The 23,945-nt window shown below is 43.2% G+C and overlaps 1 protein-coding gene across 1 annotated transcript; it reads right to left on the bottom strand.

Moving 5' to 3' along the window:
* Nucleotides 1–4: 4 nt before the first annotated feature.
* slc1a4 (solute carrier family 1 member 4) lies at nt 5–23,867 on the bottom strand. Its single transcript, XM_075474618.1, has 8 exons — nt 23,244–23,867; nt 17,041–17,083; nt 14,063–14,128; nt 7,131–7,297; nt 5,828–6,061; nt 5,474–5,668; nt 3,894–4,028; nt 5–377 (listed from the first exon to the last, which is right to left on the bottom strand). The coding sequence occupies exons 1-8, from the start codon at nt 23,756–23,758 to the stop codon at nt 146–148; spliced, it is 1,587 nt and encodes a 528-aa protein (XP_075330733.1). The 5' UTR covers nt 23,759–23,867; the 3' UTR covers nt 5–145.
* Nucleotides 23,868–23,945: the final 78 nt, after the last annotated feature.

A 23,945-nucleotide genomic window follows, 5' to 3' on the forward strand; every position in this document is an offset into this window, starting at 1 on the left:
ACTGTGTTTGTTTGTTTGTTTGTTTGTTTGTTTTTCATGAACACTAAGTCAGACCGGTGCCTTCAGCAGCAACATCAGACGTCAAAGGGTCAATGGTCGTGGAGCAAGGAGAAAAACAAACAAAAAACAAGAAGTCTCGCTCAGTTTACAGGACAGACTCAATGGCTTCCGGCGTGGCCTCCAAAATTTTGCTTTGACGTGTGACAAGCGGCGATGTCTCCTCCTCCGCTTCAACGTTGGCCATCGCCTCCACCCGGATCTCCTCCAGCTCCTCCTCCTGCAGCTGCTGCTTCTTCATCTCCTGCTGGTTGATGTGGTGAAGGATTCCTGCACCCAGAGCATCGCCCTCCACATTCACGACTGTGGTGGTGCGATCACTAAAGCAGAAAGAGAACATAAGAGACAAACAAAATGTTATATTTTATTAGGGCTGGGCGAGTTAACTCGTTATTGTCGCGTTAACTCGCTAATTATTTAACGCCAATAAATATTTGATCATGCTTTAACGCAGGTTTTTTAATTTTTTTTATTAAAAATATGGAACCTTTATTACCAACCAAAGAGGCACAAGAATGCAAAATTTTTGCTCTTGATCTCTGAGTAAACATTTAACTTTTGAAATTCACATGTTAGGTATACAGAATATAAATATAACTGAAAATATTGAATATAATTTTTTTTGGATGAACGTTATTTTAAATCCTCCCCGTGAGCTGTCACCTTATTGTGGTGGGGGGGTTTGCGTGCCCCAATGAGTCTGGGAGCTATGTTGTCTGGGGCTTTAAGCCCCTGGTAGGGTCACCCATGGCAAACAGATCCTAGATGAGGGACCAGACAAAGAACAGCTCACAAGACCTCTATGATGGATGAAACTATTGGACACCGTGTTCCTTTGCCCGGGCGTGGGTTACCGGGGCCCCCCCCTGGAGCCAGGCCCAGGGGTTGGGCCCGCTGGCGAGCGCCTGGTGGCCGGGTCTGTGCCCGTGGGGCTCGGTCGGGCACAGCCCGAAGAAACGGCACGGGTCCCCCTTCCCACGGGCTCACCACCCGTGGGAGGGGCCATGGGGGTCGGGTGCAGTGTGAGCTGGGCGGCAGCCGAAGGCGGGGACCTTGGCGGTCTGATCCTCGGCTACTGAAGCTGGCTCTTGGGACGTGGAACGTCACCTCTCTGCTGGGGAAGGAGCCTGAGCTGGTGCGCGAGGCTGAGCGGTTCCGGCTAGATATAGTCGGACTCACCTCGACACATGGCTTGGGCTCCGGAACCAGCCTCCTCGAGAGGGGTTGGACTCTCTTCCACTCTGGAGTTGCCCGTGTTGAGAGACGTAGAGCAGGTGTGGGCATACTTATTGCCCCCCGGCTGTGCGCCTGTACATTGGGGTTCACCCCGGTAGACGAGAGGGTAGCCTCCCTCCGCCTTAGGGTGGGGGGACGGGTCCTGACTGTTGTTTGTGCTTATGCACCGAACGGCAGTTCAGAGTACCCACCCTTTTTGGAGTCCCTGGAGGAGGCACTGGAGAGTGCTCCTCCGGGAGACTCCCTCGTCCTGCTGGGAGACTTCAATGCTCACGTGGGCAATGACAGTGAGACCTGGAGGGGCGTGATTGGGAGGAACGGCCCCCCCGATCTGAATCAGAGTGGTGTTTTGTTGTTGGACTTCTGTGCTCGTCACGGACTGTCCATAACGAACACCATGTTCAGGCATAAGGGTGTCCATACGTGCACCTGGCACCAGGACACCCTAGGCCTCAGCTCGATGATCGACTTTGTGGTTGTATCGTCAGACTTGCGGCCGTATGTCCTGGACACTTGGGTGAAGAGAGGGGCGGAGCTGTCAACTGATCACCACCTGGTGGTGAGTTGGCTCGCTGGTGGGGGAGGAAGCCGGTCAGACCTGGCAGGCCCAAACGTATTGTGAGGGTTTGTTGGGAACGGCTGGCGGAATCCCCTGTAAGGAGGAGTTTCAACTCCCACCTCCGGCAGAGCTTCAACCATGTCCCGAGGGAGGAGGGGGACATTGAGCCCGAATGGGACATGTTCCGTGCCTCCATTGTTGAGGCGGCAGACCAGAGCTGTGGCCGTAAGGTGGTTGGTGCCTGTCGTGGCGGCAATCCCCGAACCCGCTGGTGGACACCAGTGGTGAGGGAGGCCGTCAAGCTGAAGAAGGAGTCCTATCGGGCCTTTTTGGCCAGTGGGACTCTGGAAGCAGCTGATGGGTACCGACAGGCCAAGCGGAACGCAGCCTCGGCGGTTGCTGAGGCAAAAACTCGGGCTTGGGAAGAGTTCGGGGAGGCCATGGAGAACGACTTCCGGACGGCCTCGAGGAGATTCTGGTCCGCCATCCGGCGGCTCAGGGGGGGGAAGCGGTGCACCGTCAACACCGTGTATGGTGAGGGCGGGGCTCTGCTGACTTCTACAAGGGACGTCGTGAGTCGGTGGGGGGAATACTTTGAGGGCCTCCTCAATCCTACCGACACGCCTTCCGATGAGGAAGCAGAGTTGGGGAGCTCGGACGTGGGACCTCCCATCTCTGGGGCTGAGGTCGCCGAGGTGGTCAAAAAACTCCTCGGTGGCAAGGCCCCGGGGGTGGATGAGGTCCGTCCTGAGTTCCTCAAGGCTCTGGATGTTGTGGGGCTGTCTTGGCTGACACGCCTCTGCAACATCGCGTGGACATCGGGGGCAGTGCCTCTGGACTGGCAGATTGGGGTGGTGGTCCCCCTCTTTAAAAAGGGGGACCGGAGGGTGTGTTCCAACTATAGGGGGATCACACTCCTCAGCCTCCCTGGTAAGGTCTATTCGGGGGTACTGGAGAGGAGGATCCGACGGATAGTCGAATCTCGGATTCAGGAGGTGCAGTGTGGTTTTCGTCCTGGCCGTGAAACAGTGGACCAGCTCTATACCCTCTGCAGGATCCTGGAGGGTGCATGGGAGTTCGCCCAACCGGTCTACATGTGTTTTGTGGACTTGGAGAAGGCGTTCGACCGTGTCCCTCGGGGACTCTTGTGGGGGGTGCTCCGGGAGTATGGAGTGCCGGACTCTTTGATACAGGCTGTTCGGTCCCTGTATGACCGGTGTCAGAGTTTGGTCCGCATTGCCGGCAGTAAGTCGGACATGTTTCCTGTGAGGGTTGGACTCCGTCAGGGCTGCCCTTTGTCACCGATTCTGTTCATAATTTTTATGGACAGAATTTCTAGGCGCAGCCAGGGCGTTGAGGGGGTCCGGTTTGGCGACCTCAGAATCGGGTCTCTGCTCTTTGCGGACGATGTGGTTCTGTTGGCGTCCTCAGGCCGTGACCTTCAGCTCTCACTGGAGCGGTTCGCAGCCGAATGTGAAGCGGCTGGGATGAGAATCAGCACCTCCAAATCCGAGACCATGGTCTTCGGCCGGAAAAGGGTGGAACGCCCTCTCCGGGTCGGGAATGAGATCCTTCCCCAAGTGGAGGAGTTCAAGTATCTCGGGGTCTTGTTCACGAGTGAGGGACGAATGGAGCAGGAGATTGACAGACGGATCGGTGCGGCGTCTGCAGTGATGCGGGCTCTGCACCGGCCCGTCGTGGTGAAGAAGGAGCTGAGCCAGAAGGCGAAGCTCTCGATTTACCGGTCAATCGGAAGATGATGGATGGATGGATGGATGGATGGATGGATGTTATTTTAAATCATTCAACAAAATTTGGATTTAAATTCTTCTTTTTATTTGGCAGTCCACAGGCCTGGCCAGTCACTATTGATGTCTACAGAAAACCAACTAAAATGATGCATATCTCTCACTCACTCACACTATTGTGCTCACAATATTCACCAGCAGGACATACGCTTCCCCCTCTTTACATTAACAATCTGGGCAAAGTGAGGCTCCACTTCTATAAACTGGAGATGCATTTAGCTGGTTTTACTCACACAATCCAGTCAACGGCCAGCATGAGGGACAGGTCGTTGGTTGGCAAGCCGATGGCCTCCAGGATGATGGCGATGGTGATGATGCCGCCAGCTGGGATTCCTGCTGCACCAACACTGGAGGCTGTGGCTGTCACCCTATAGAGAGAATGATAGCATATCTAATAAAATGCTGCAATTTGCTAGCCTGGCTGACGCGTCCACATCTCGATGAGATGGTGGTCTGGGAACTAGGTGTGCATTTTCTCGTGTTTGAGGCGTTGTTTACGAATGCCTAGAGCCGTTTATTGGGCGCTACGAATGTCTATCAAATGACGTCAGGTTCTTCCCATGCTGCTTTGCGCGCGATTCATAGCCAATTGTATCACTTATACCAGATGACGAATGTAGAGCGACAGAAATTCAACGAGGAAATACATCCTTCTTGACAATGAAATCTTTCAACGCCAAACGTTGCTCTTTTTTAAAAGTAAACTTGCGTTCTAAGCTACTTAAAACACTTTCTAAGGCTGCATCGAACGGTAACGTTGTGTCCGCTGCCATGTTGGATTAACACTCTACAAGCTTCGGTGTTAGAACAGATGAACAGATGAAAAATGTTAAAGGGGAACTCCGGGGCATTTGAAGCGTGTTTCCATTGCTAGGGGTTGTCAAATAGTGATAGTAGGACACAGAGAGGTGCAAATCTGCGCTCCCTGTGTGGAGATCGCTCTGTCCGCACAGCATGTCATGCGAGGCTAATACGTGGTGGCTAGGGGCAAGCGCTAACCCTTCCACGTAAAACAACAACTTGCACACAGCAGAAACGTCACACCACTTTATAACCCATCCGACAATAAAGTCACAAGCCTTACCATCAAAACCATATGCATGGTTCTCACATTACTGGCATGGGGACGTTACAAAACAACTTTATAAACAGCATGTAACTCACCGGCTGGTTGTAGGCTCGCGCATGTGAAAGCCCAAAAGAGTCGATGGAGAATAATCCCATATACAAAACAATTATCTTCTCTAGAAAAACTGCGTTCAAGAATTTAAAACATTACAACAATATTACTGGGCATGTATTGTTGTAATGTTTTAAATACTTGAACGCAGTTTTTCTAGAGAAGATAATTGTTTTGTATATGGGATTATTCTCCATCGACTCTTTTGGGCTTTCACATGCACGAGCCTACAACCAGCCGGTGAGTGACATGCTGTTTATAAAGTTGTTTTGTAACGTCCCCATGCCAGTAATGTGAGAACCATGCATATGGTTTTGATGGTAAGGCTTGTGACTTTATTGTCGGATGGGTTATAAAGTGGTGTGACGTTTCTGCAGTGTGCAAGTTGTTGTTTTACGTGGAAGGGTTAGCGCTTGCCCCTTAGCCACCACGTATTAGCCTCGCATGACAGGCTGCGCGAACAGCGCTATCTCCACACAGGGAGCGCAGATACGCACCTCTCTGTGTCCTACTATCACTATTTGACAACCCCTAGCAATGGAAACACGCTTCAAATGCCCCGGAGTTCCCCTTTAACCAATGATAACCTATTATCATAAGTAAATCAAATCGTTTATCGCAGCCTTGACTCACAGGATGGTGAAGATCTGTCCAGCGTTCAGCTCAGCATTGTTGAGCTGCGCTATGAAGACGGCAGCGATGCACTGGAAAATGGCCGCCCCGTCCATGTTAACGGTGGCCCCAATGGGCAGGATGAAACGACTGATGCGCTTGTCCACACCGTTGTTTTCCTCTACACACTTAATCATGGAGGGAAGAGTTGCTGAACTGGTGAGAAAAAAAAAACATTTGGAGTGAAAGAAGTGCTGGCTCAGTGTTAGCCCAAGGGTAACGGTAATTCCCTAAAAATGTTTTAGATGTAACTTTAAAACTTGGTCTCATATGTAGAAGGGAGGTCTAATATTAACCCAGTGATTGAGTGCATACCTGGAGCAGGTGGCAAAGGCAGTGGTGAAGGGTGTGATGAGGCCTGAGAGGAAACTGAAGGGGTTCTTGCGTGTGAAACCAAAGTAGATGAGGGGTAGAACGATGCCTCCGTGGATTATGTGGCCCAAGATTGAAGCAAAGATATATTTCCCCAGACTGGTGACCAGGAGAACCACGTCTTCCATTTCCACAATCTTACTGCCCACAAGAAACATGATGCCAAAAGGGACGTACCTGAGAGACAGAATTACCAGTAAAAAAAAAAAGCAGAAAGAGAGCAGTTGGAGCACACAATTAGAAAATAAATGACCAGTTTTTACAATCATTCTGTGCATGCTCCATACTTACCCTTATTATTATTTCAAGGGCTGGGCGAGTTAACTCGTTATTATCGCGTTAACTCGTTAATTATTTAACGCCGATAAATATTTTATTGCGCATTAACGCAGGTTTTCTTTATTTATGTAATTTAATAAAAAAAATTTTTTAATTAAAAAAAAAAAATGTATTTATATTTTTTTTTAAATTGGCAGAGAGAGGGGGAACGACATGCAGGACAGGGCCGTCCGATGCGGGACTCGAACCGGGGCCAGCTGCAGCGAGGACTGTAGCCGCTTGTACATGGGGCGGCTGCTCAACCCACTACACCACTGACCATCCCTGTTTTATTATCTATTTTATTATTGTAAAAGTCTGTTGCTCACAGGCTTTTATTTTGTAAAAGTCTGTTGCTGTCTGCTGTGGAACAGGAAAAGAAAGTAATCGGCGGATCCACCAAACATGGAGAAAGGTACGGAACTTTTACCCGGCCATTTTCATTTTAAAGTTCTTCCAGACGGCGGGGTCGACAGAACCAAAGTCATCTGTAAACACTGCCAAGTTGAATTGTCTTCTCAGCGTAGTAGTTCCAGTCTAAAATATCACTTAAAGGCAAAACACACAACTGATAGCAGCAAGTCATTCAAGGAAACAGACAGTGGAGCGAGGCTTCTACATAAAAACTACAGAAAGATGCTGATGTTAAAAGTGTGTTTGCACAACAAATGTTATGGCACTTTCATTCATATGGCAGCACATTTAAAATAAAGCTAAATGCTAAAAGCTATACACTACTTTTGAATTAATGTTTGGATTTTGCGTACAAATGCAATTAATCGTGTTTAATCAGGAAAATCATGTGATTAATTAGATTAAAAATTTTAATTGTGGCCCAGCCCCAATTATTTTACTAGAATACCTTCCTGGCTTAGTCAGTGTCTAATACAATCCTTAAAAAAGTGATAATAAATCCATTCTCACTTACCACATGATCCAGGACACCAGCACCATGGTGGCCTCGTTGAAAGCATTAAAGAACCGAATGAGCTCCTCTCCCTCTTCTCCCAGCTTCCGCAGTGCCACTCCGAACACCATGGCAAACAGCACCAGACCCAGGATGTTCATGCCATCCGTTTCCGTACCAACAGGGACCTGAAACGCCCAGCAGAGTCACACTGTGATAAACTAAACACACTTATCTTAGCTGTTGGGAGGCAGAACTGACAAGAAACCTCCAGTAGGCTCATCTGAAAATCGACCAAAGGACTTCAGCCAAGCAGAAGGTTGGACAAATTTATCTTGACAGTAAAATCTGCCTTGGGAAGTCTAAGAGTTTCGAGCTATAACATCCCACTGAAGATAACTGATAAGCACTGAAGTTGAAAATATATTGTTGGAGGTGGAAGCCCTGGCATCTCAACAGGATTACTGGACAGTGGTTGATTGGGTGACATGACTGTTTTACTAAATCATGTGAGCCTTAAAAAAGGAAGTTGACAAATTTTCAAAAAGACTAGAGCATGTAGCCATTTTGCTGTGTGGCCCTCAATGGTTTCTAACATTCCTGTAACTAAAATGTGAACATGCTCACGTTAACAAGTCTAGCAGCATAATAACAATACAAATTAGGTGTATAAGCATGCTAAGGTTTGTTTTTGAAGCTGTACATAGGGTCCAGTTGAAATTTTGAAGGTATGTAACCATCTATGACTTTATGATGTGGTCTCATTGTGTGAGAGAAGCTCAGACTGTCACTAGAATTCTTAGGATTAATCCCCTATTGAACATGAATGTCTATATAAAGTTAATTATGTACCAAAACATACCAAAACAGGCTAATAGGACTAGAAATCCACACTGCTGGCGTGGCAAAAAAAAGTGTATGTGGATCAAACTTAAACCAAAGCTGGTTTCTCAGGTCTTTAAACATGATTACACAACAGCAGTTGTTCAGTCTGGGCTGGACTTTTTGTGCACCTCTTCATTTTGGTTAAGTAAACTTGTCAATTAAGAGTGTTTATATTGTCTACAATGCTTAATACAACATAACACAAGACCTCTTGCTATAGAGAGTAATTGCATTGGTCTGGGGCAGTAGAGGGATTCAGTGATCCTGGATGATGGATAACGAATAAGGACAAGGACAAATCCTGAGCTCAATCCCTTCCCATTGTATTGAGCTCTCCCACAGCTCGACCAGCTTCATCCCCTAACTCTGAGGGAACTATCCACCATGACCCACGACAGACAAATACCATGGGCCAACGCCAACATTAAATCCCCCCCAACTGTTCCCCTAAATTGGTGGGGGCAAGCCACGGCCGCTGAAGAAAATGAGAAAATTAAGCAGATTAGATGTTTGTATATAAACTCCTTACACTTTGTACAAGTTTGTGACTCAGAACATATCTGTGGAAGTTTTTCTGTGCCATCAGAATTTGAATACGAATTTCTAATATCGAATTTTTACAGCGTCAAAATCAGACTTTGAATTTGAAAAACCAACAGTGTAAAAAAAAAAAAAAAAAAAAAAAAAAAAAAAAAATCAGTGTAAAAAAATTCAACTTCAAAAAATTCAGTGGAAAAATAACTGGGCTGTGTCGAAACCGCATACTTCTCCCACTACTCCTACTAACTTTAACTTTTTTTAAGTTCCCGGATGCATACTAGATTCTCCGAAATGTTGGGTATGCATCATGAGGTTACTACTCATACTCAAACTACCCAAGATGCAACGTAACGTGACGTCGCCGATCGTCATTTCCTGTCAAAACGGCAGTTTCAAGCTAGCTACAACGAGGGTAGGTTCACTTCCTGTTTTCAAAACAAAAGCACCAATTGTATGGTAATGGCTTTCCCTATGATAAAAGGCAACGGGTATTTTATTTTGTGAAAATAACCGGAAGTGCGTTGCTCACTGCGGCTAGCTTTAGTAGCGCCGAATTCGTGGGAACAAAATTGTAAACAGCCGGTATTTTGTCAGGTTTCCAACACGTTGGGGATCTAAACGACTACTTTCTCTCCTGAAAATGTTTCAAATGTTGCTAAAGTTTACAGAGTTTAGAGCTTAAGATAAATCAGCGTCAGGCCGGCTGATTTCGGCTCGGGCAGGAGCGAAATGCATTGTGGGTAAATGCTCTGCATACTGTCTGATTGATGAGTATGTAGTATGTAGTAGGCGGTTTCGAACACAGCCCCAGACTCAACATCCGGGTAAACAGGGAGAAGCAATCGATTCCTCTCTCAATTCATCAGATCATCTCAATAGATATTGAGTAATATCTATTACTCAATTTTATAAACACAAATGGCAAATAAAGTAAACTCACTCACCAAAGCACCATCACCCGCGTTGGTGGACACGGCTGATCTGTCCAATGGAGCGTAACTTGATTGGCTGCCGTTGGATGAATTGAAACAGGGATCGATTGCTTCTCCCTGTTTACCCGGATGTTAAGTCTGGTTCTTTTTCCACTGAATTTTTTGAAGTTGAATTTTTTTCCACTGTTGGTTTTTCAAATTCAAAGTCTGATTTGGATGCTGTAAAAATTCGATATTAGAAATTCGTATTCAAACTGATGGCACAGAAAAACTTCCACACATATCGAGCATTTTAAGCATTCTTGGAAGGTTCTATTGAATGAAATGAGGCAGTGCTGAAAACCTTTGGAACGTAATTAACAGAAAGCGTCTTTAGTGCAGGGCTAAAGCCTTTTGCATAGCTGTCATCCATGCGTTTGTCTGCTGACAAAAAAAAGACTTCATCATACTTTTGCCTATGATACAACATTCACATCAGGCCCCAACAGTAGTCTGGTACTTTGTCCCCTGTGCAGAGGGCACATCATCCTCCACACAGGCTCAGTGGATACCTGCTCGGTCATGACCTGTCCAATTGCTAACTCTCATTGGTGACTCATCGCACCACATAAAAGCAAATAATAATGGATAACTTGTTGAAAAGTCTCAATCGAAAGTTATTGAACGTAATCCTTGTAATTCTAATCCAACACAATGACTGTGATTGAATTGATTTCATAAAGATTTCATGTTTTGGTCAAGTTACTCGTGAGAAATATAAAAAAAAACATGAGGTTAAAGAATTAAGTCTGGGCTTTCACCACCTCTCAAGTCAAAGTCAAACTCCTGTTACCAAAGCATAAAAAGAGCAGACTTTTCAGCCCCTTTGGTATCTTTTTTTAATACAGCAGGACTAACATCCCCAGGATTTACCGGCAGGAGCGAGGTCTCCCTCCCCCCTGAAGGTACAACCCTTTGTTTGACCCTACTCTGTTCTGTGAGCTGTTTGGACATGCTCCTTGTGGTGTGATAGGAGGCTGTGGACCAGAGGTGTGACCAGAAAGGCATGTGTGGGTGGGCAGTTAGCTCATCTGGGGGGGCAGAAAACAATACCTGAAAAAAAAAAAAAAAAAAAAAAAAAAAAAAAAAAAAAAAAAAAAAAAATCGGTGGAAAACCACTACTATAATGATAATAATAGTAATAATTCAATTTGGTAATGAAAATATGGTCACACTAGCATAAATCATGACCGTCAATTTAAATTTTTAATTTTAATTAACATGCTCCACATTCTCCATTGAGGGTTTGAATTCAAGTAGATACTTTGGGCAAGACATCCAGCCAACTCCAGCTTTTTATTACCTTCATTAAGTCTACATTTCAGATCATTAAATACAACAAAAACATCCGAAAATGTGAAAATCGCCTTTTTTTTCCAGCAGCAAGGGGTTAAGGTTACGGAGGGGGGGAAACACGATAACAAAAAAATAAATAAAGCTATAAACTTTGCAGATATATGCTTTTTATGCATTTATTCTATCAATACAAGACACAAACAGAGATAATAAATCGTGGCCTTTTTTCTGGCCAGTTTTCTTTGGATGGACAGGGCATTTCTCAGTTCCAAGTTTCTCGATGTTGGAGATCATTGTAAGTGTAAAGAAGAAAAAAAATCAGCGCACAGATTTTGTTTTTAACGTATTTGTATGTTCGTTTTGTTGAATGACTTTTAACGGGGTAGAATAATGGGCTAAACATGCTTTAATAGTGATCAAATTGTCAAAACCGGTAGGTTTTCTGTCACAGTTTCAGACTTGTTTCCTTGTCTGACAGATTTGGTCCATAATTATGCTGTTCGTAAGGCCTAGCCAGATGGCAGAAATAATCACACCAGCTTGATTTATAATATAATTTCATTTGAATTGTGTGACTTTCTCTCGTAGCGTAAAGGTTGTAAATGACATACTGTATGCTCCTACCTATTTTGAAGTCTACATCTGACAAGTCAAGTTCTTATTCTGGAGTCAGTGTCCCTCGTTTTTTTTTTACCACGACAGCAACCTGTCCATCCAAGCAAATAGTAGAGACTACAGAGTTTACAAAACCAACCAATGAACCTTTATCACCAACCAAAGAGGCACAAGAATGCAACATTTTTGCTCTTGATCTCTGAGTAAACATTTAACTTTTGAAATTCACATCTTTTCATGTCAATTATGCATCATACTTGGACTCCAGCATGATGAGAACAAACTTGACAGGTAGTGAAATGAAACTGTAGACCTCCATAAAAGCCATAAAATGAAAGTAACTGGAAATGTCTAAAGGGAGTTCAAGGAGCTGTTATCTCCTTGCTTCCTTTTCTAAGTAGAACCTGAAACCTGCTGCCATTTAAACACATCCTCAAAGACTGAGATGACATCTGGGTAGGACACCTCCCTACAGTGTGTGCGTGCATTCTCAGCAACTTATTAACAGACTGTCGCTCATTTCAAACTAAAACTATACACAAAGTTAATACTGCTTGATGTGAAGTTGCTATCTTTAGTAATTACAGTCTACATCACAGTTTAAATTATCACTACATCAGGTATGTCAAAGCTAGCATCCAGAGAAGTTGAGTTGCCTGAGTATTTAGCAATTGCTAGCTCAATTAGCATTAGCTTCGCCTCTTATCATGTCTGGTGTTTTGTTATTTATAAGCTGGACATACGCGCACATTTTGAGTTTTCCTGTACGACGTCTCTACTCTAAAAAAGACGGGGAATGATAACGGCACCCTTTGAGCGGTTCAGTATGCGTGTGATCTGTCAATCCGATCTCATTACAAAACGTGAAATAGCTGCGTTGGTTCACACCACAAAATGTTGTAGTTTCACAATAAAGGCTTTCCTGACTCATCCCTACTCTACGTCTAAAATCTGATTCGTCTGAACGTCAACATTCAGACGTTCCTAATGCCATTATGTAAGAGATTGCTGCTTTAAAACTCAATTTGCTTGATTTCCACAGTCATTGCACTTGTCTACTACTTTCCTCCCACTTGTGATCCTTTTCTATATATATATATCTATGTATGATACTTTTTGTACTGCATGATTTGGGTTATGAGTTAAAAGGTTGATGTACATGGTTAAATCTACATGTTACAAAATGTACAGCTCGACAGTTACAAAATTATAAATGTTAGCGTCTCACAATTTGGGCAGCAATTCCCACAGGAAACAACAGCCAATGGATACGTTAACACATGGGCGTCGCACCCGTGGGGGATGGGGGTGTTTCGACACTCCCACTTTTACAGCAAGATGATTTCACCCCCCACATTTTCCAAAGGTAAACGCGTTTGCCCCATGGATGTATTATATTAACGGTTTGCCCACCCTCGCAGTGCACCAACATACAATGTGTTTTAAAGACCCTGTACCCTCTTTAGAATAATTGTATCCAGATTTGAGCAGTCTAACTATTGTAGTTTCCATACAGGATCTAGTTTAGGGTGATGAGAATACAAAAAAAAGCAGTAAAATGGCCCTGTTCTGCATTTTCACAAATCCCAAACAAGGTTTTAATGAGTCTACAGCCTCTTTAGCATAATTCTATCCAGATTTGAGCAGTGTAACTATTGTAGTTTCCATACAGGACCTAGTTTAGGGCGATCAAAATGCAAAAATGCAGTGAAATGGCCCTTTATGCCCATCCATTTAATTCGCGAATCAGATGCCAACTTCAGCGCGGTGTCTCTGGGCTTGATGTGGTGCTCATGTGCCCCCCCTGGAACACCCCCACATTTAAAATCACTGCTCCACCCCTGCGTTAACATCTCACAGTTTACAGCTGTGATCCTACTACACTTTAGAAAAGTGGACAAATGTCTGTATTACTTATTTTCTGGTGGGACTGAGTGGGTATGTGAGTACATATTTTTCTGTGATGATAACTGTACTTAATAAGACACTTTTTTTTTTATAAAAGCTGAATGGAAACAATTGTATTTGAACTCTTCAAGATTTCCTCTGTTTGTACTTTCTCTTTGCACCTTTACAGCTTTCAAAAGCACACCTTTTAGGAACCCTGTTTTTACTTCACATAAACAAGTGGACCCGTTTTTGGACCCGTTGAGTTTTGCAAAATTCAAACCGTGCCACCATGAGGAGATTTTTAAAGAATTCTTAATAAAGTAAATTGATTAAGTTACTCTGATATTTCTCGAATGCTTACTTGGTATCAGTGGACTACTAAAATGATGTGAAAACCACACGTAGAAATAAATTACTTGAAGTAGAGATGAGTCACAGTCTCTCGTTTAGAATGACTGTACTGTTCAGTCGCCCAGAAATACCAACATTTCGCCATCAACCTTGAACCCATTCTCCCTAAACCAAGTCCTGCATTAGTCTCGCTCGTACTGCTTATTCAGGGAGTTTGCACCCATGGCTGACTCACATGCACACAAAGTGCTCAGAACAAACAGCAGCTTAACCTCTTGTTTTTAATTTGACAGAGATAACTGTTTGACTTCCATGCACAGATGAGAGCACTTTTCCCCTTTCTGGCATTTCAAGTACATCACATGTAAAAAATAATGACATACATAGGATGTTTCAGGAACCTACCTTTTGGTAGAGGGGTGTCCCATTGGTGTTGTTCCCCACAGCAAACATTTTGTAGTCAGTGGCATACTGCAACGTGAAGGAAATAAACGCTTTTCATTTATTCATACAGCTTTTTTTGGTACAGGGTCTGATGAAATTACTAGAGTCACAGAATCAGAATGCCTTCATTGTCATTATACACGGTACAACGAAATTTAAAGCCACCAAAAACAGTGCGAAGAGTGCAAATATAAAAAATATAAAAAAATATATAAGTAATGTAAAAAAGGGAAGGATGTAAGATGCACAGTTTTTTACGGTAATAAAATAAATCAAATAAAATGTGGTGTTAGTGGTAATAGATAAGATAAGGTGTTAGCATGTAAAGTTTACACAGTGTGTACTATATTCTCATACAGTCCATTTAAGGTTCATTTCAAGTCTCTTTTCATGGAAAGCAGAAGCAAGTGGCAGTATCTACACATGCTACAGCAGCTCAGCTAGAACGATTGAAAGATGAATGATTCCGCATTTGATTCTGTTAATCCAGAGTAGGGATGCACCGATACCGATACTGGTATCGGGCCGATACTATTCTAGTATACTCGTACTCGTTAAAGTTAACCGAAACCAATTTATTGCATGGAGACCGCGATCAGAGGATCATTTTTGTTGTATTTTTTTAGATTGGCGGCTGGGGGAGATGTCGAGCTAATCAGGAACAGTGTGGTTTGGCTAGTGACCGCACGAATAGACCAAGCGCGATATGAGCGAGCGACACGACGGAAGTAATTGACTTTGTATTGAATCGCTGGCGACTGAAGACACAAAAGAGATTTGCGCGACTAGAGGCGATTCGAGAGACTAGAGCGACAGTTTGTAGTTGAACTTCAGTGAATATTATGCAAATTAGCTATGATGCGGTTCGGCGACAGCCAATCCGAATGTCGAAATGCTTGCATCCGTCTCTCATATATGTCCCATCGGATACAAGCGGCATGATTTTAGTTCCATCACAAATCTTTCATTCCATACCTCATATTTGCGCCATCCACCATGCATGCTTTATTTTAAAGTTGATGATCTTGTGTCTGCAGTGTCCTTCCGTCCAAAGCCGCAATTAATAAAAGAAATAGAGATGGCCTACGTTCATCTCTCTATTTATGTTATCTATTTAATGAATCGCTCAATCAAGACGATCGGCTAATTGTTTTAACATCACACTTCGGTACTTCAATGTCCCATCGTCCATCACGTTCAACATTAGTACATGAATATTTTGTGTGAGCTTATTTCTTTATTGATCACGTTTTGTTGTTCAAGTTACATCAACCTACATGGGCCATGTAGAAAAGCGTGCGGCCCCTTTAAATAAAAATAGCTGGGAAAATTCGATTTCTACGTCATAGTCGCCTTGAATCGCTAGACTCGCTGCGAGTGAAGCGATTCTTTGTCGCTCGCCTACGCCTTGTCGCGGCCGGTGTATTCACCCGGTGAGACCGAAACCTGTCTTCCAATTCATTCAGCGCAGCAACAGAAACTGCCATATTAAAACATTTAAAAATATGTGGCCTAACGTAGAAATTGGTGGAGTGATACATGCAGATGAGTTTTGTTGACAGAAAGCCAGAATTGCTTCCTTCTCTGATTTGGGCTTGTTTTTCAGCCACAGGACCAGGGCACCTTGTAGTCATTGATTCGACCATGAACTCCTCTGTATACCGAAGTATTCTAGGGCCAGATGTGAGGTCATCTGTCTGACAGCTAAAAATTGACCGAAATAGGGTCATGCAACGGGAAAATGATCCCAAACACAAGTGGCAACCTGATTGAAACGCTGTGGTGTGACCTTACATTGTAAAGAAGAGGGGGACCAAAATTCCTCCGCAACAACAAGGAGAACTGATTCTAATGACTGTGTATGTGTTTGGGAGCATTTTCATCTGTGGCTGCATGGTTTTATGTAGCTGCCCCAACTGACGATAACCGCTAAATGTCTGCGAGTGTCTTTCCTTCAATAAGCAATGCAATGTGTGCACGTATTTGGGGACCAGTTGATCGCTGCCCATTGAAGTTAAGGTGGTTTAGTATGCAGCACTGCACCTATACAGACCTATGGACTTTTTTTTTAAAGAGCCTGAAGAGTGTTGATTCTGAAATATTCTTGGACAGGCGGAGACACACAAGAGCATGACTGTGCTTTAAAAACTAACAACTCAGCCATTCTCGTAATCTGAATCTTACATCGCATTTCTTTTCTGTTTAAAACATCTAGCTGCTTGTCATTTTGTGTAAATCTACCCTCTCCTCTGCTTACTTAGCTTAATCCACAGTTGGATCCATTCCACGGGGGATCAACCAAAGTATCCAAAGTATAGAGTGTGTGTGTGTGTGTGTGTGTGTGTGTGTGGTGTGCCAGCATATATTTTGAAAGTCCACTCCTCAGTCTGTGAAAAGTAACCAGTTTGTGATTCACAGGGAAAATTTTGGACATGTGGAAGGCAAATGGACTGATTACCAGAGTGTGCATGACAGCTGTAAGCGTGTGCCTGCTGTTGTATTTGTGTGCGTAGCCATTCATATCCCTGCAACCCCAAATATTGAGTTTTCCTTGTTCCTATTTTAGTTTTTTAAAGGATCATAATTCTAAGAAGTGGAGCAGGTCCTGTTCAAGAGTAGCAAGGCGAGATGGGTTGCTAGGCTTGCTGGAATGGAATAGTTTTGCCATGGCAGCAAGGGGACAAGGAAAAGAGGCATTCGTGCAAGCTGGGGAGAGCAGCGGTCTTTGTGCTGAGCGTGAGGAGGCATTATGAGGCTTTTGGCACTGCGGCCAGGATTTACAGACACTGTAAATGAACATGGAGTGGCATCCTCGTGGTCGGTGAAATAAATTCTGACGAACAATCTACACAAGACACATGCAATGAGAGAAAGCAGACAGAGAGCAGCGGAAAGAGACAGTGGGGTGAGGAGAACGCTGTGTGTTAAAGTGCACTCACAGAACGGAAAGCAGCAGCCACCAAGTTTGATGGAAATAAATTCCTGGGAGGGAAGAAGAAAACAAATTAATAGTAATAGTAAGAACAGCGACCATTTTACTGCAGTTTCTCTTGTATGGACTTTTGAAACTGTCCAAAACAACTGCATCAGAATTGGACAGTTCTTTCAAAATGGAGGCTATGTTATTCAGACATCTGAAAGACAAAACTCTTCACAGGACCGGTTTGTCATGAAACAGCGCTTTCACTTTTTTCTATTTTCCATCAAATCTAGTATTCTCTAAATCTCCTGACAGATCGGCTGTTCCAGCACTAATCTACAGTCTGGTTCACGTTTTATTAAAACATATTAGTGAGATCTTAGATGGGATTAGGGGAATTCCTGAAGGTTTACATCGTATTCATTTACACTTCACTTTACCTGAGGTTGAACTCAGGTTGTGAGGGCTTTCAGAGGGAAACATTGTCCTCAACCGTGTTTTCATGCAATTAATCATTGAAAAAAATAATAATAACTTTATTGTGAAAGTGCATTCTTTAAAAATGTCTTTACATTTAACAAGCTTTATGCCTTTGTATGGAAAGGCAGACATTTATAAAATGTCAAAAATGTCTTAACCACAATTCATGCTCAAAACTAATCTCTTTTTAGTATTGATAGTATAGTATATATATTTTCTTAGAATTAGTTTGTGGTATATAAGCTGTTTCACCACCAACTACTGGCTGCCTAATCACTGACAGACCAAGTTGTTTAATACTGACACAAAAACAGTGTTGACAGGGTGCAGAGTGACAACTGTGAGTCACTTTTCTTACTTATCATCAGGATTCACAAAATGTAAAGACACCAAATCAATCATACATCTCATAGTATGCTTCAACTTAATCAGTCTGCCTCTAGTCACAACACCCCCCATTGAGCACGTTTGGCATTTAAAGCCCTGTAGACATTTCGGCTCATCCTCACCTAACACTTTCATTCAAGATAAGGATTAAAATCTTTGATCTTTGACTGGTTTACCTTCAAATTCACAATATAGAGGTAGGAGTGGTCATCAGTAACAGACACAAGCTGACAATTCCCAGCACATGATGTGCTATATTTGGTTAAGTCCACTCATCGTGGGCACACTGCCAGCTCAGACAAATGTGCACTCAAGGTCTGCAGAGGGTACAAAGTGTGCAGCAAAGGCGGGGTATTATTCCAGTTTCAGTTTTTCCCTGAAGAAAAGTAAAAGCGCCTGTTGAATCTGATCAGATTTAGCTCACATAACAACTGGCCCCATTGCATATACTTTAGCAATCCAGCTGTTATCCTGTCCTTTGATTTCTTTCAAATAACATTTAATCAAAATATAAAGAAAGTTTGGAGAGTGGATTTAATTCAATTGCCACGTTAGCGCCATGATTTAGCATGTTAGCATTTAAACATTTGCTAAATAGCACTTCGGTGTCTCGAAAGACGTCAACTTTGTGGTGGTGCTAAATGAGAAAACAGTGTTACTTGGATAAGCCTGCATTCACACAATGTAGTGAAAGTGTTACTCTGAGGCGGTTAGCCTAGCCTCTTTTTGTTACATTGGATAAAACAGACAAAATTTGCTACTTTGGTCGTATTAGGTATTCAAAACTTTTCATCACAACGTTAAACTGATACAAACAGTGACACAAAATTCCTTTTAAATTAGTTTAGGAAAATCTATCCCTATTTATGTGGGATTTTTGTTGTTTAATTGATGTCGGTGCTAGCATTTTGTTAGCATGCCTGCAGTTATCTAACCCAAAGGAAGACACTGATGTTTTTGGACTTAAAACTACAAACTTTTTGCCATTTGGCTGTCTATTATCATAGTAGGTTTGTACTAAATTTCTTGACAATACATAAGCACCTGAGATATTTCAGTCGGGACATTGTCCCTCAGACCCTTTCACCAACATGACAAAAAGAATCTTATTAAATTCTCCTTTTGTCCGTCTTATTGGTTATTTATGTTTAAATAACACTTGTATCATTTTCATTCATCCATCAGCAGGAATGGGCCCAAACGGCATAAGATAAGTGCACTGTTGTGATAAATTCCAAACAGTGTAACACCATACTCATTTTGGTGTGGTGCCAATTTCAAACAACACAAAATAAGTCAGATTTGTATTTGTATCATTTCTTGCATGTATGCCTTTCTCTGCTTATGCTCACGGCAGCTGCAGTAATGTGTATCATCAATGTATTATCATCCTTTTCATTACTACTAAAAACTCCCAATCAAAATGTTTTTCTTGACAAGAGAACTATATAGGCCTCATGCTGAGTTTGTTTTCAGCGCTGTGAGATAATCGTACGGGGATTACTGGAAGTCTACAGGCCCTCTCCATGTATTAGTGTGTTTGTTGTAACTTTATCCTCTGGGGTTACCCTGCATTGTGCAAAGAAATACAGACTTTGCTCTCATTTATTCCCATGGCCAGTCTACAGCCAAGCATTTCAGTTCATAGCCTAATGACCCCCATCAACTCTACCCTCAGTTCAGGGCTAAATGCTGTTTCAGCTGATGTGACATCTCCCCTGGACAAGCTGGTGGCTAGCCAAAAAATGTTCCTTTTATCATTTTTTTTCTTTCCTACTAAGTGTGAATATCAGCTTAAATTCTCACAGCCACACATGGTGCCTCAAGGTCTTCTCCTCTCCGTAAAGACAGTTAGGTTTCGTCCTATCAAATGACTGGTGAGGATCTGGATTTACCCAGGGAAACCAGAGCTGAGACCTGCATGCTGTTCCCAAAGAGCCTTCGGAGCCCCACTGCCTCCTTTCTGAAGATTTGTAAAGCTGTTACATAACAGCATGATGTTCTAAGTACATGACATGACTGTAAAAAAGTCATGTCGTCTGGTGTGGTTTTGTCTGCTGGCTCATGGCCTTTTTGTTTGGCACTTAAGGGCAACAGGTTTTCTTTACTGACTGGACCATGTTTTCAAATTCAGATTCACTCTCTGTGAGGAGAACTGACACTAAAACTTCCAACTGTTTAGACGCAGAATTTCACTCCCATCTCCACAACCATGACGATGCTAAGCCTGTGCTATAGAGCCTGTGTTTTCACAGTGTTGTTGTTACTGTCACTTTCGTGCTAATTCTATATTTACACTGATGTAGAGATGATCGGAAATAAATTAGCTACAACTGGATAGAGAAAATAAATATGACTTTCAGTTTTTCTGTAAAATACCAGTTAGATGACTCGTATAGAACTGGCAAACCAATGTAACTGATGTTTTGGGGGGAAAAAAACACCTCTTTTTGTCAACTGAAAGAGAAATAACGAGAGAAGACTCAACATTTTTATGAAATTATACCATTTACAGAAAAGCAGTGTACAATTTTTGCAATTTGGTATGAAATGTAACATTTTTGTCAGTTCTCATACAACTTTAAAAAATGTCAAATAGTGAACAAATACCTGAAGGTTGGATAAGCCTAAATCAAACTTGTCTGGTCCCAAGACTGGCCTTCTATTAACTCTACTCAGAAGTGTAACAATCCATTTTATCATTATTATTTATTGTTAATGATCATGATAACAAATTTTTTCATATGTGGTTCAATAAAAGTAATAAATGAATCCAAAGATTCTAAAATCGGCTGCTATGTGATAACTGGCACTAATTAGAAGGCACCACTGGGGCTGATGGGAATGTCACTGCGGGCTCGCAGGTATTTTATATAAAGCAAGATATTAGTTATATTCTTCACAATGTTAGATGAAAAGTCAATCAAGGTATTTTATTTCAATACGAATAGCTGTGTTGTTATCTGTTGAGCACTTTAGACATTATACACTATTACAGTCATAAATATTACGTTGCTTTCAGATTGTGACATATCACCCTCAGGGTGGCGCAAGACAACAATAAATGTCTGCCAAAAGGTGGACAGGGATGTTGACATGATCTCCTGGGACTTTTTTCTGGGAGAAGCATTGACCTCATTGGGACCAGTAGTCCATTGGGACCAAGGGGTCCCAATGAGGGTTAGGGGTCTACGGTTTGAATTCAGTTTAGGTTAAGAGTTGGAGTTGGGCATGCACTGGTAACGGTTACATTTGGCTTATGCTTACAGTTGGGCTGTGCACAATGAATGAACGTGAGTTCAATGTCCTATTAGCCATAACTAACCCTAACCCAAAACCCGGTCGCCCACTTTAATTGGAAGATGTGAAAGCTATGTGGGGTCAAACGTTTATTTTTTACGCTTAGATTTAGAGTTAGGTTAAAGTTAATGTGAGTGTAAAGGTTAGGGTTTGTTTGGGGTGCCACGATGTCGATGGCAACCCTAACAAAGATAAATGTGAAGAATGATGTGTGTGTACGTTTGTGTGAGTGAAACTCTGATAGCCTGTTCTAACAAAGTGATCAGAACAATCTTTGGACTAAACTAAAAGTTAACTAAAGGCCACCCAAAATGTCAGCGATGGCCCTAAAACTTCACCGTCAGGAACAAAACTACCATCAAAGTTGGCCCGAAAATCCTGCGTTCTAATACTTACCTTTAGATTGTTTTTTTAATTTTATTTTAATCTGACTGAGAAATCAAAGCAGACTGTGCACCTGCTATTGCGATAAGGGGAATTGCTGAGAGCGGCAGTGTTCAGTTCGTACCACACACTGCTGGTGTTATCCCACCACCTCTTTCTCCTCCTCAAAATACACTCCACTCTTTAAACAGCTGTCAGCTTCTCCTAACACTGTGGGAACTTATTATTAGGAGCACCGAAGGCCATCAAGCATGCCGATATATTTAGGCTACCAGCACAGGGGGAAACACAAGCATTTTAAAAAGACTATTGAGTACAATTGCATCAGAGAAAGCTCTTCGAATACAGTGAAAAGTTTGCTTCCAAGTTGCTGATTTGAGAGCCTGTTTAGAAACATGTATAGAAACAGACTCTTAGAAACAAAGAAATGTAAAAGTCGGCTTGGACTGAGCCGGATTTTAACACGGTTGTGTTTTGTAGGCATCAACAAGGCCTGGAACGACCCTCACTCTGCTCCTAAAAATGGAGGCAGCTAAAAACAGGATCACTTTGAAAAACCCTTAAACGAGCATCCAAAGCACATTAAAATAAAACAAGATTTCAAATTCGTATAGTATTATGTCAGCTTTGTCAGATCCTGACATGCTTTCCTAAGAAGTACTCTGAGCAATTCCCTCTTTTCCTTTCCCACCTGAAGGACAAAGCAAGAGGAAGGACGAGCCGAGTAGAAGTGCTACTTGGCTTAAGTTAAAGAACCATTCAGAGAATTTACCTGTAGCAAAGCATCACTGCAAACTCAGTCTGTTTAAGTACCTGAAAAGTGCTAATTACAGATGGCGGTGTCACATTATTATGAATTATGGTGCAATAAGAAGCATTTTTGTGCTGTAAAGTGTGCATTACTTTAAACTATGTTAAATGCATTATAGCTTAACAAAGTAAAGTCATTTTCACTCTGCTTCTTGTGGGAAAGAGCTATAAAGTGTCACATAATTAAAGTTTTACTCCAGAGCAGGTCATTTAGAATTGCAGAGAAGTAAATGCATCTTCACCATTGGCTGAGCCACACATGACGGGAAGAAGCATCTTTTTTGTATGTTGTGGGCACTGGACAAGAAGAAGTCTGTGATGACTGGAAGTGGTTGGAAGTATAAAAATGACCATTTAGATTTAAACATGGTACTTTAAACAACTAGGAATTCCAATCCACGTCACCAAGATCCCTACAATTGAAGGCAAAGAAATGATATTGCCTTATGTTGCCAGTGGACAGCAAGAATTAGGCAAATACGGTGGTGTTTACAGACTAACTGCAGGTTAGAGTGACCTGCGCTGGAGGGTCAGTCAGGCGGGCACAGAATGACACTGATTTGATGAACTTTGGCTTTCAGAGCCGCTCCACATTCATTCCCCTGCAGACACAGTGCCATCAGTGTGTTGATTTAGAGGCTGGTAGACAGATAAAGTAGTTGGTGGTGACAGGATGACTTGGGTGTTTCAATAAACCCAAGTCATGCTTACAACACCACAGAACGTCTTCGCTGCAGCTACATAAGTGTTCCAAGGCCCCTTTCAGACTCACTACAAAAAAAAAAAAAAAACAGCAGTTTGCTTCTTGTTCTGCATTGACTGACACATTCAGTGTAAAGTGTTAAGATGATTAAAGAGTACCTGGCCAGATCCAAGAAGGAGTCGGTGGTCTCCTTGTTGCTGCTCACGCTCTCCAGTCCCAGGTTGTTGGTGTTCAGGGCTCCCGCGCCGACTCCAGGTTTGATAATGAAGGCCAGGGCTACCCCGATCCCCGAGGCGATCAACGTGGTGACCAGAAAGTAGGCGACCGCGATCCCCCCCAGTTTGCCCAGCGAGCGGGTGTCCAGGCTGGCGGCGCCGGATATGAGGCTGCACACCACCAGGGGCAAGATGATCATCTTCAGCATCCGGAGGAGCATCTCTCCGGGGAAGGCGAAGTAGGTCATCTGCGCTTTGGTCAAATTCATGTTGCGGACCATCATGCCGAGCCCGACGCCCACCAGCACCCCGGACACCGTCAGGATCACCAGCAGGTTCCTCCTTAGGAACTCCATGAGCCGCTCTCTGAAGCCCCCCTGAGCGTTTTTCTCCAGGATCCGATCGGTGGAAGCCGAGCTGGGCATGGCGTGCCCGTTGATCTCACTCTTTTTCTCCATCTTTTTTTCCACTTCAGCGCAACGTGGGAAGCCGAGTCCGGTTAAAGGCAGCGTGGGCTGTATATGCACACACACGCACGCACGCTTTGAGCACACTCAGCTGAGAGAGGGGCTGGTCAGACGTAAAGGCAGAGCGCGGCGCGGCGCTGGGGAGCCAATGGTGGGTGATCGACGACACAAAAAAGCC

Source organism: Odontesthes bonariensis, chromosome 2 (genome assembly GCF_027942865.1).
Source record: "Odontesthes bonariensis isolate fOdoBon6 chromosome 2, fOdoBon6.hap1, whole genome shotgun sequence".
In the NCBI taxonomy this organism is placed as follows: Eukaryota; Metazoa; Chordata; class Actinopteri; order Atheriniformes; family Atherinopsidae; genus Odontesthes; species Odontesthes bonariensis.

Excerpts from the sequence above, each read along its gene's own strand:
- slc1a4 (XM_075474618.1), bottom strand. The coding sequence starts at position 23,758 with ATGGAGAAAAAGAGTGAGATCAACGGGCACGCCATGCCCAGCTCGGCT. Across the intron at positions 7,298-14,062 it reads GGACACCCCTCTACCAAAAG|GTCCCTGTTGGTACGGAAAC; the intron begins GTAGGTTCCTGA and ends TGGGCGTTTCAG. Across the intron at positions 5,669-5,827 it reads GCCTTTGCCACCTGCTCCAG|TTCAGCAACTCTTCCCTCCA; the intron begins GTATGCACTCAA and ends TTTTCTCACCAG.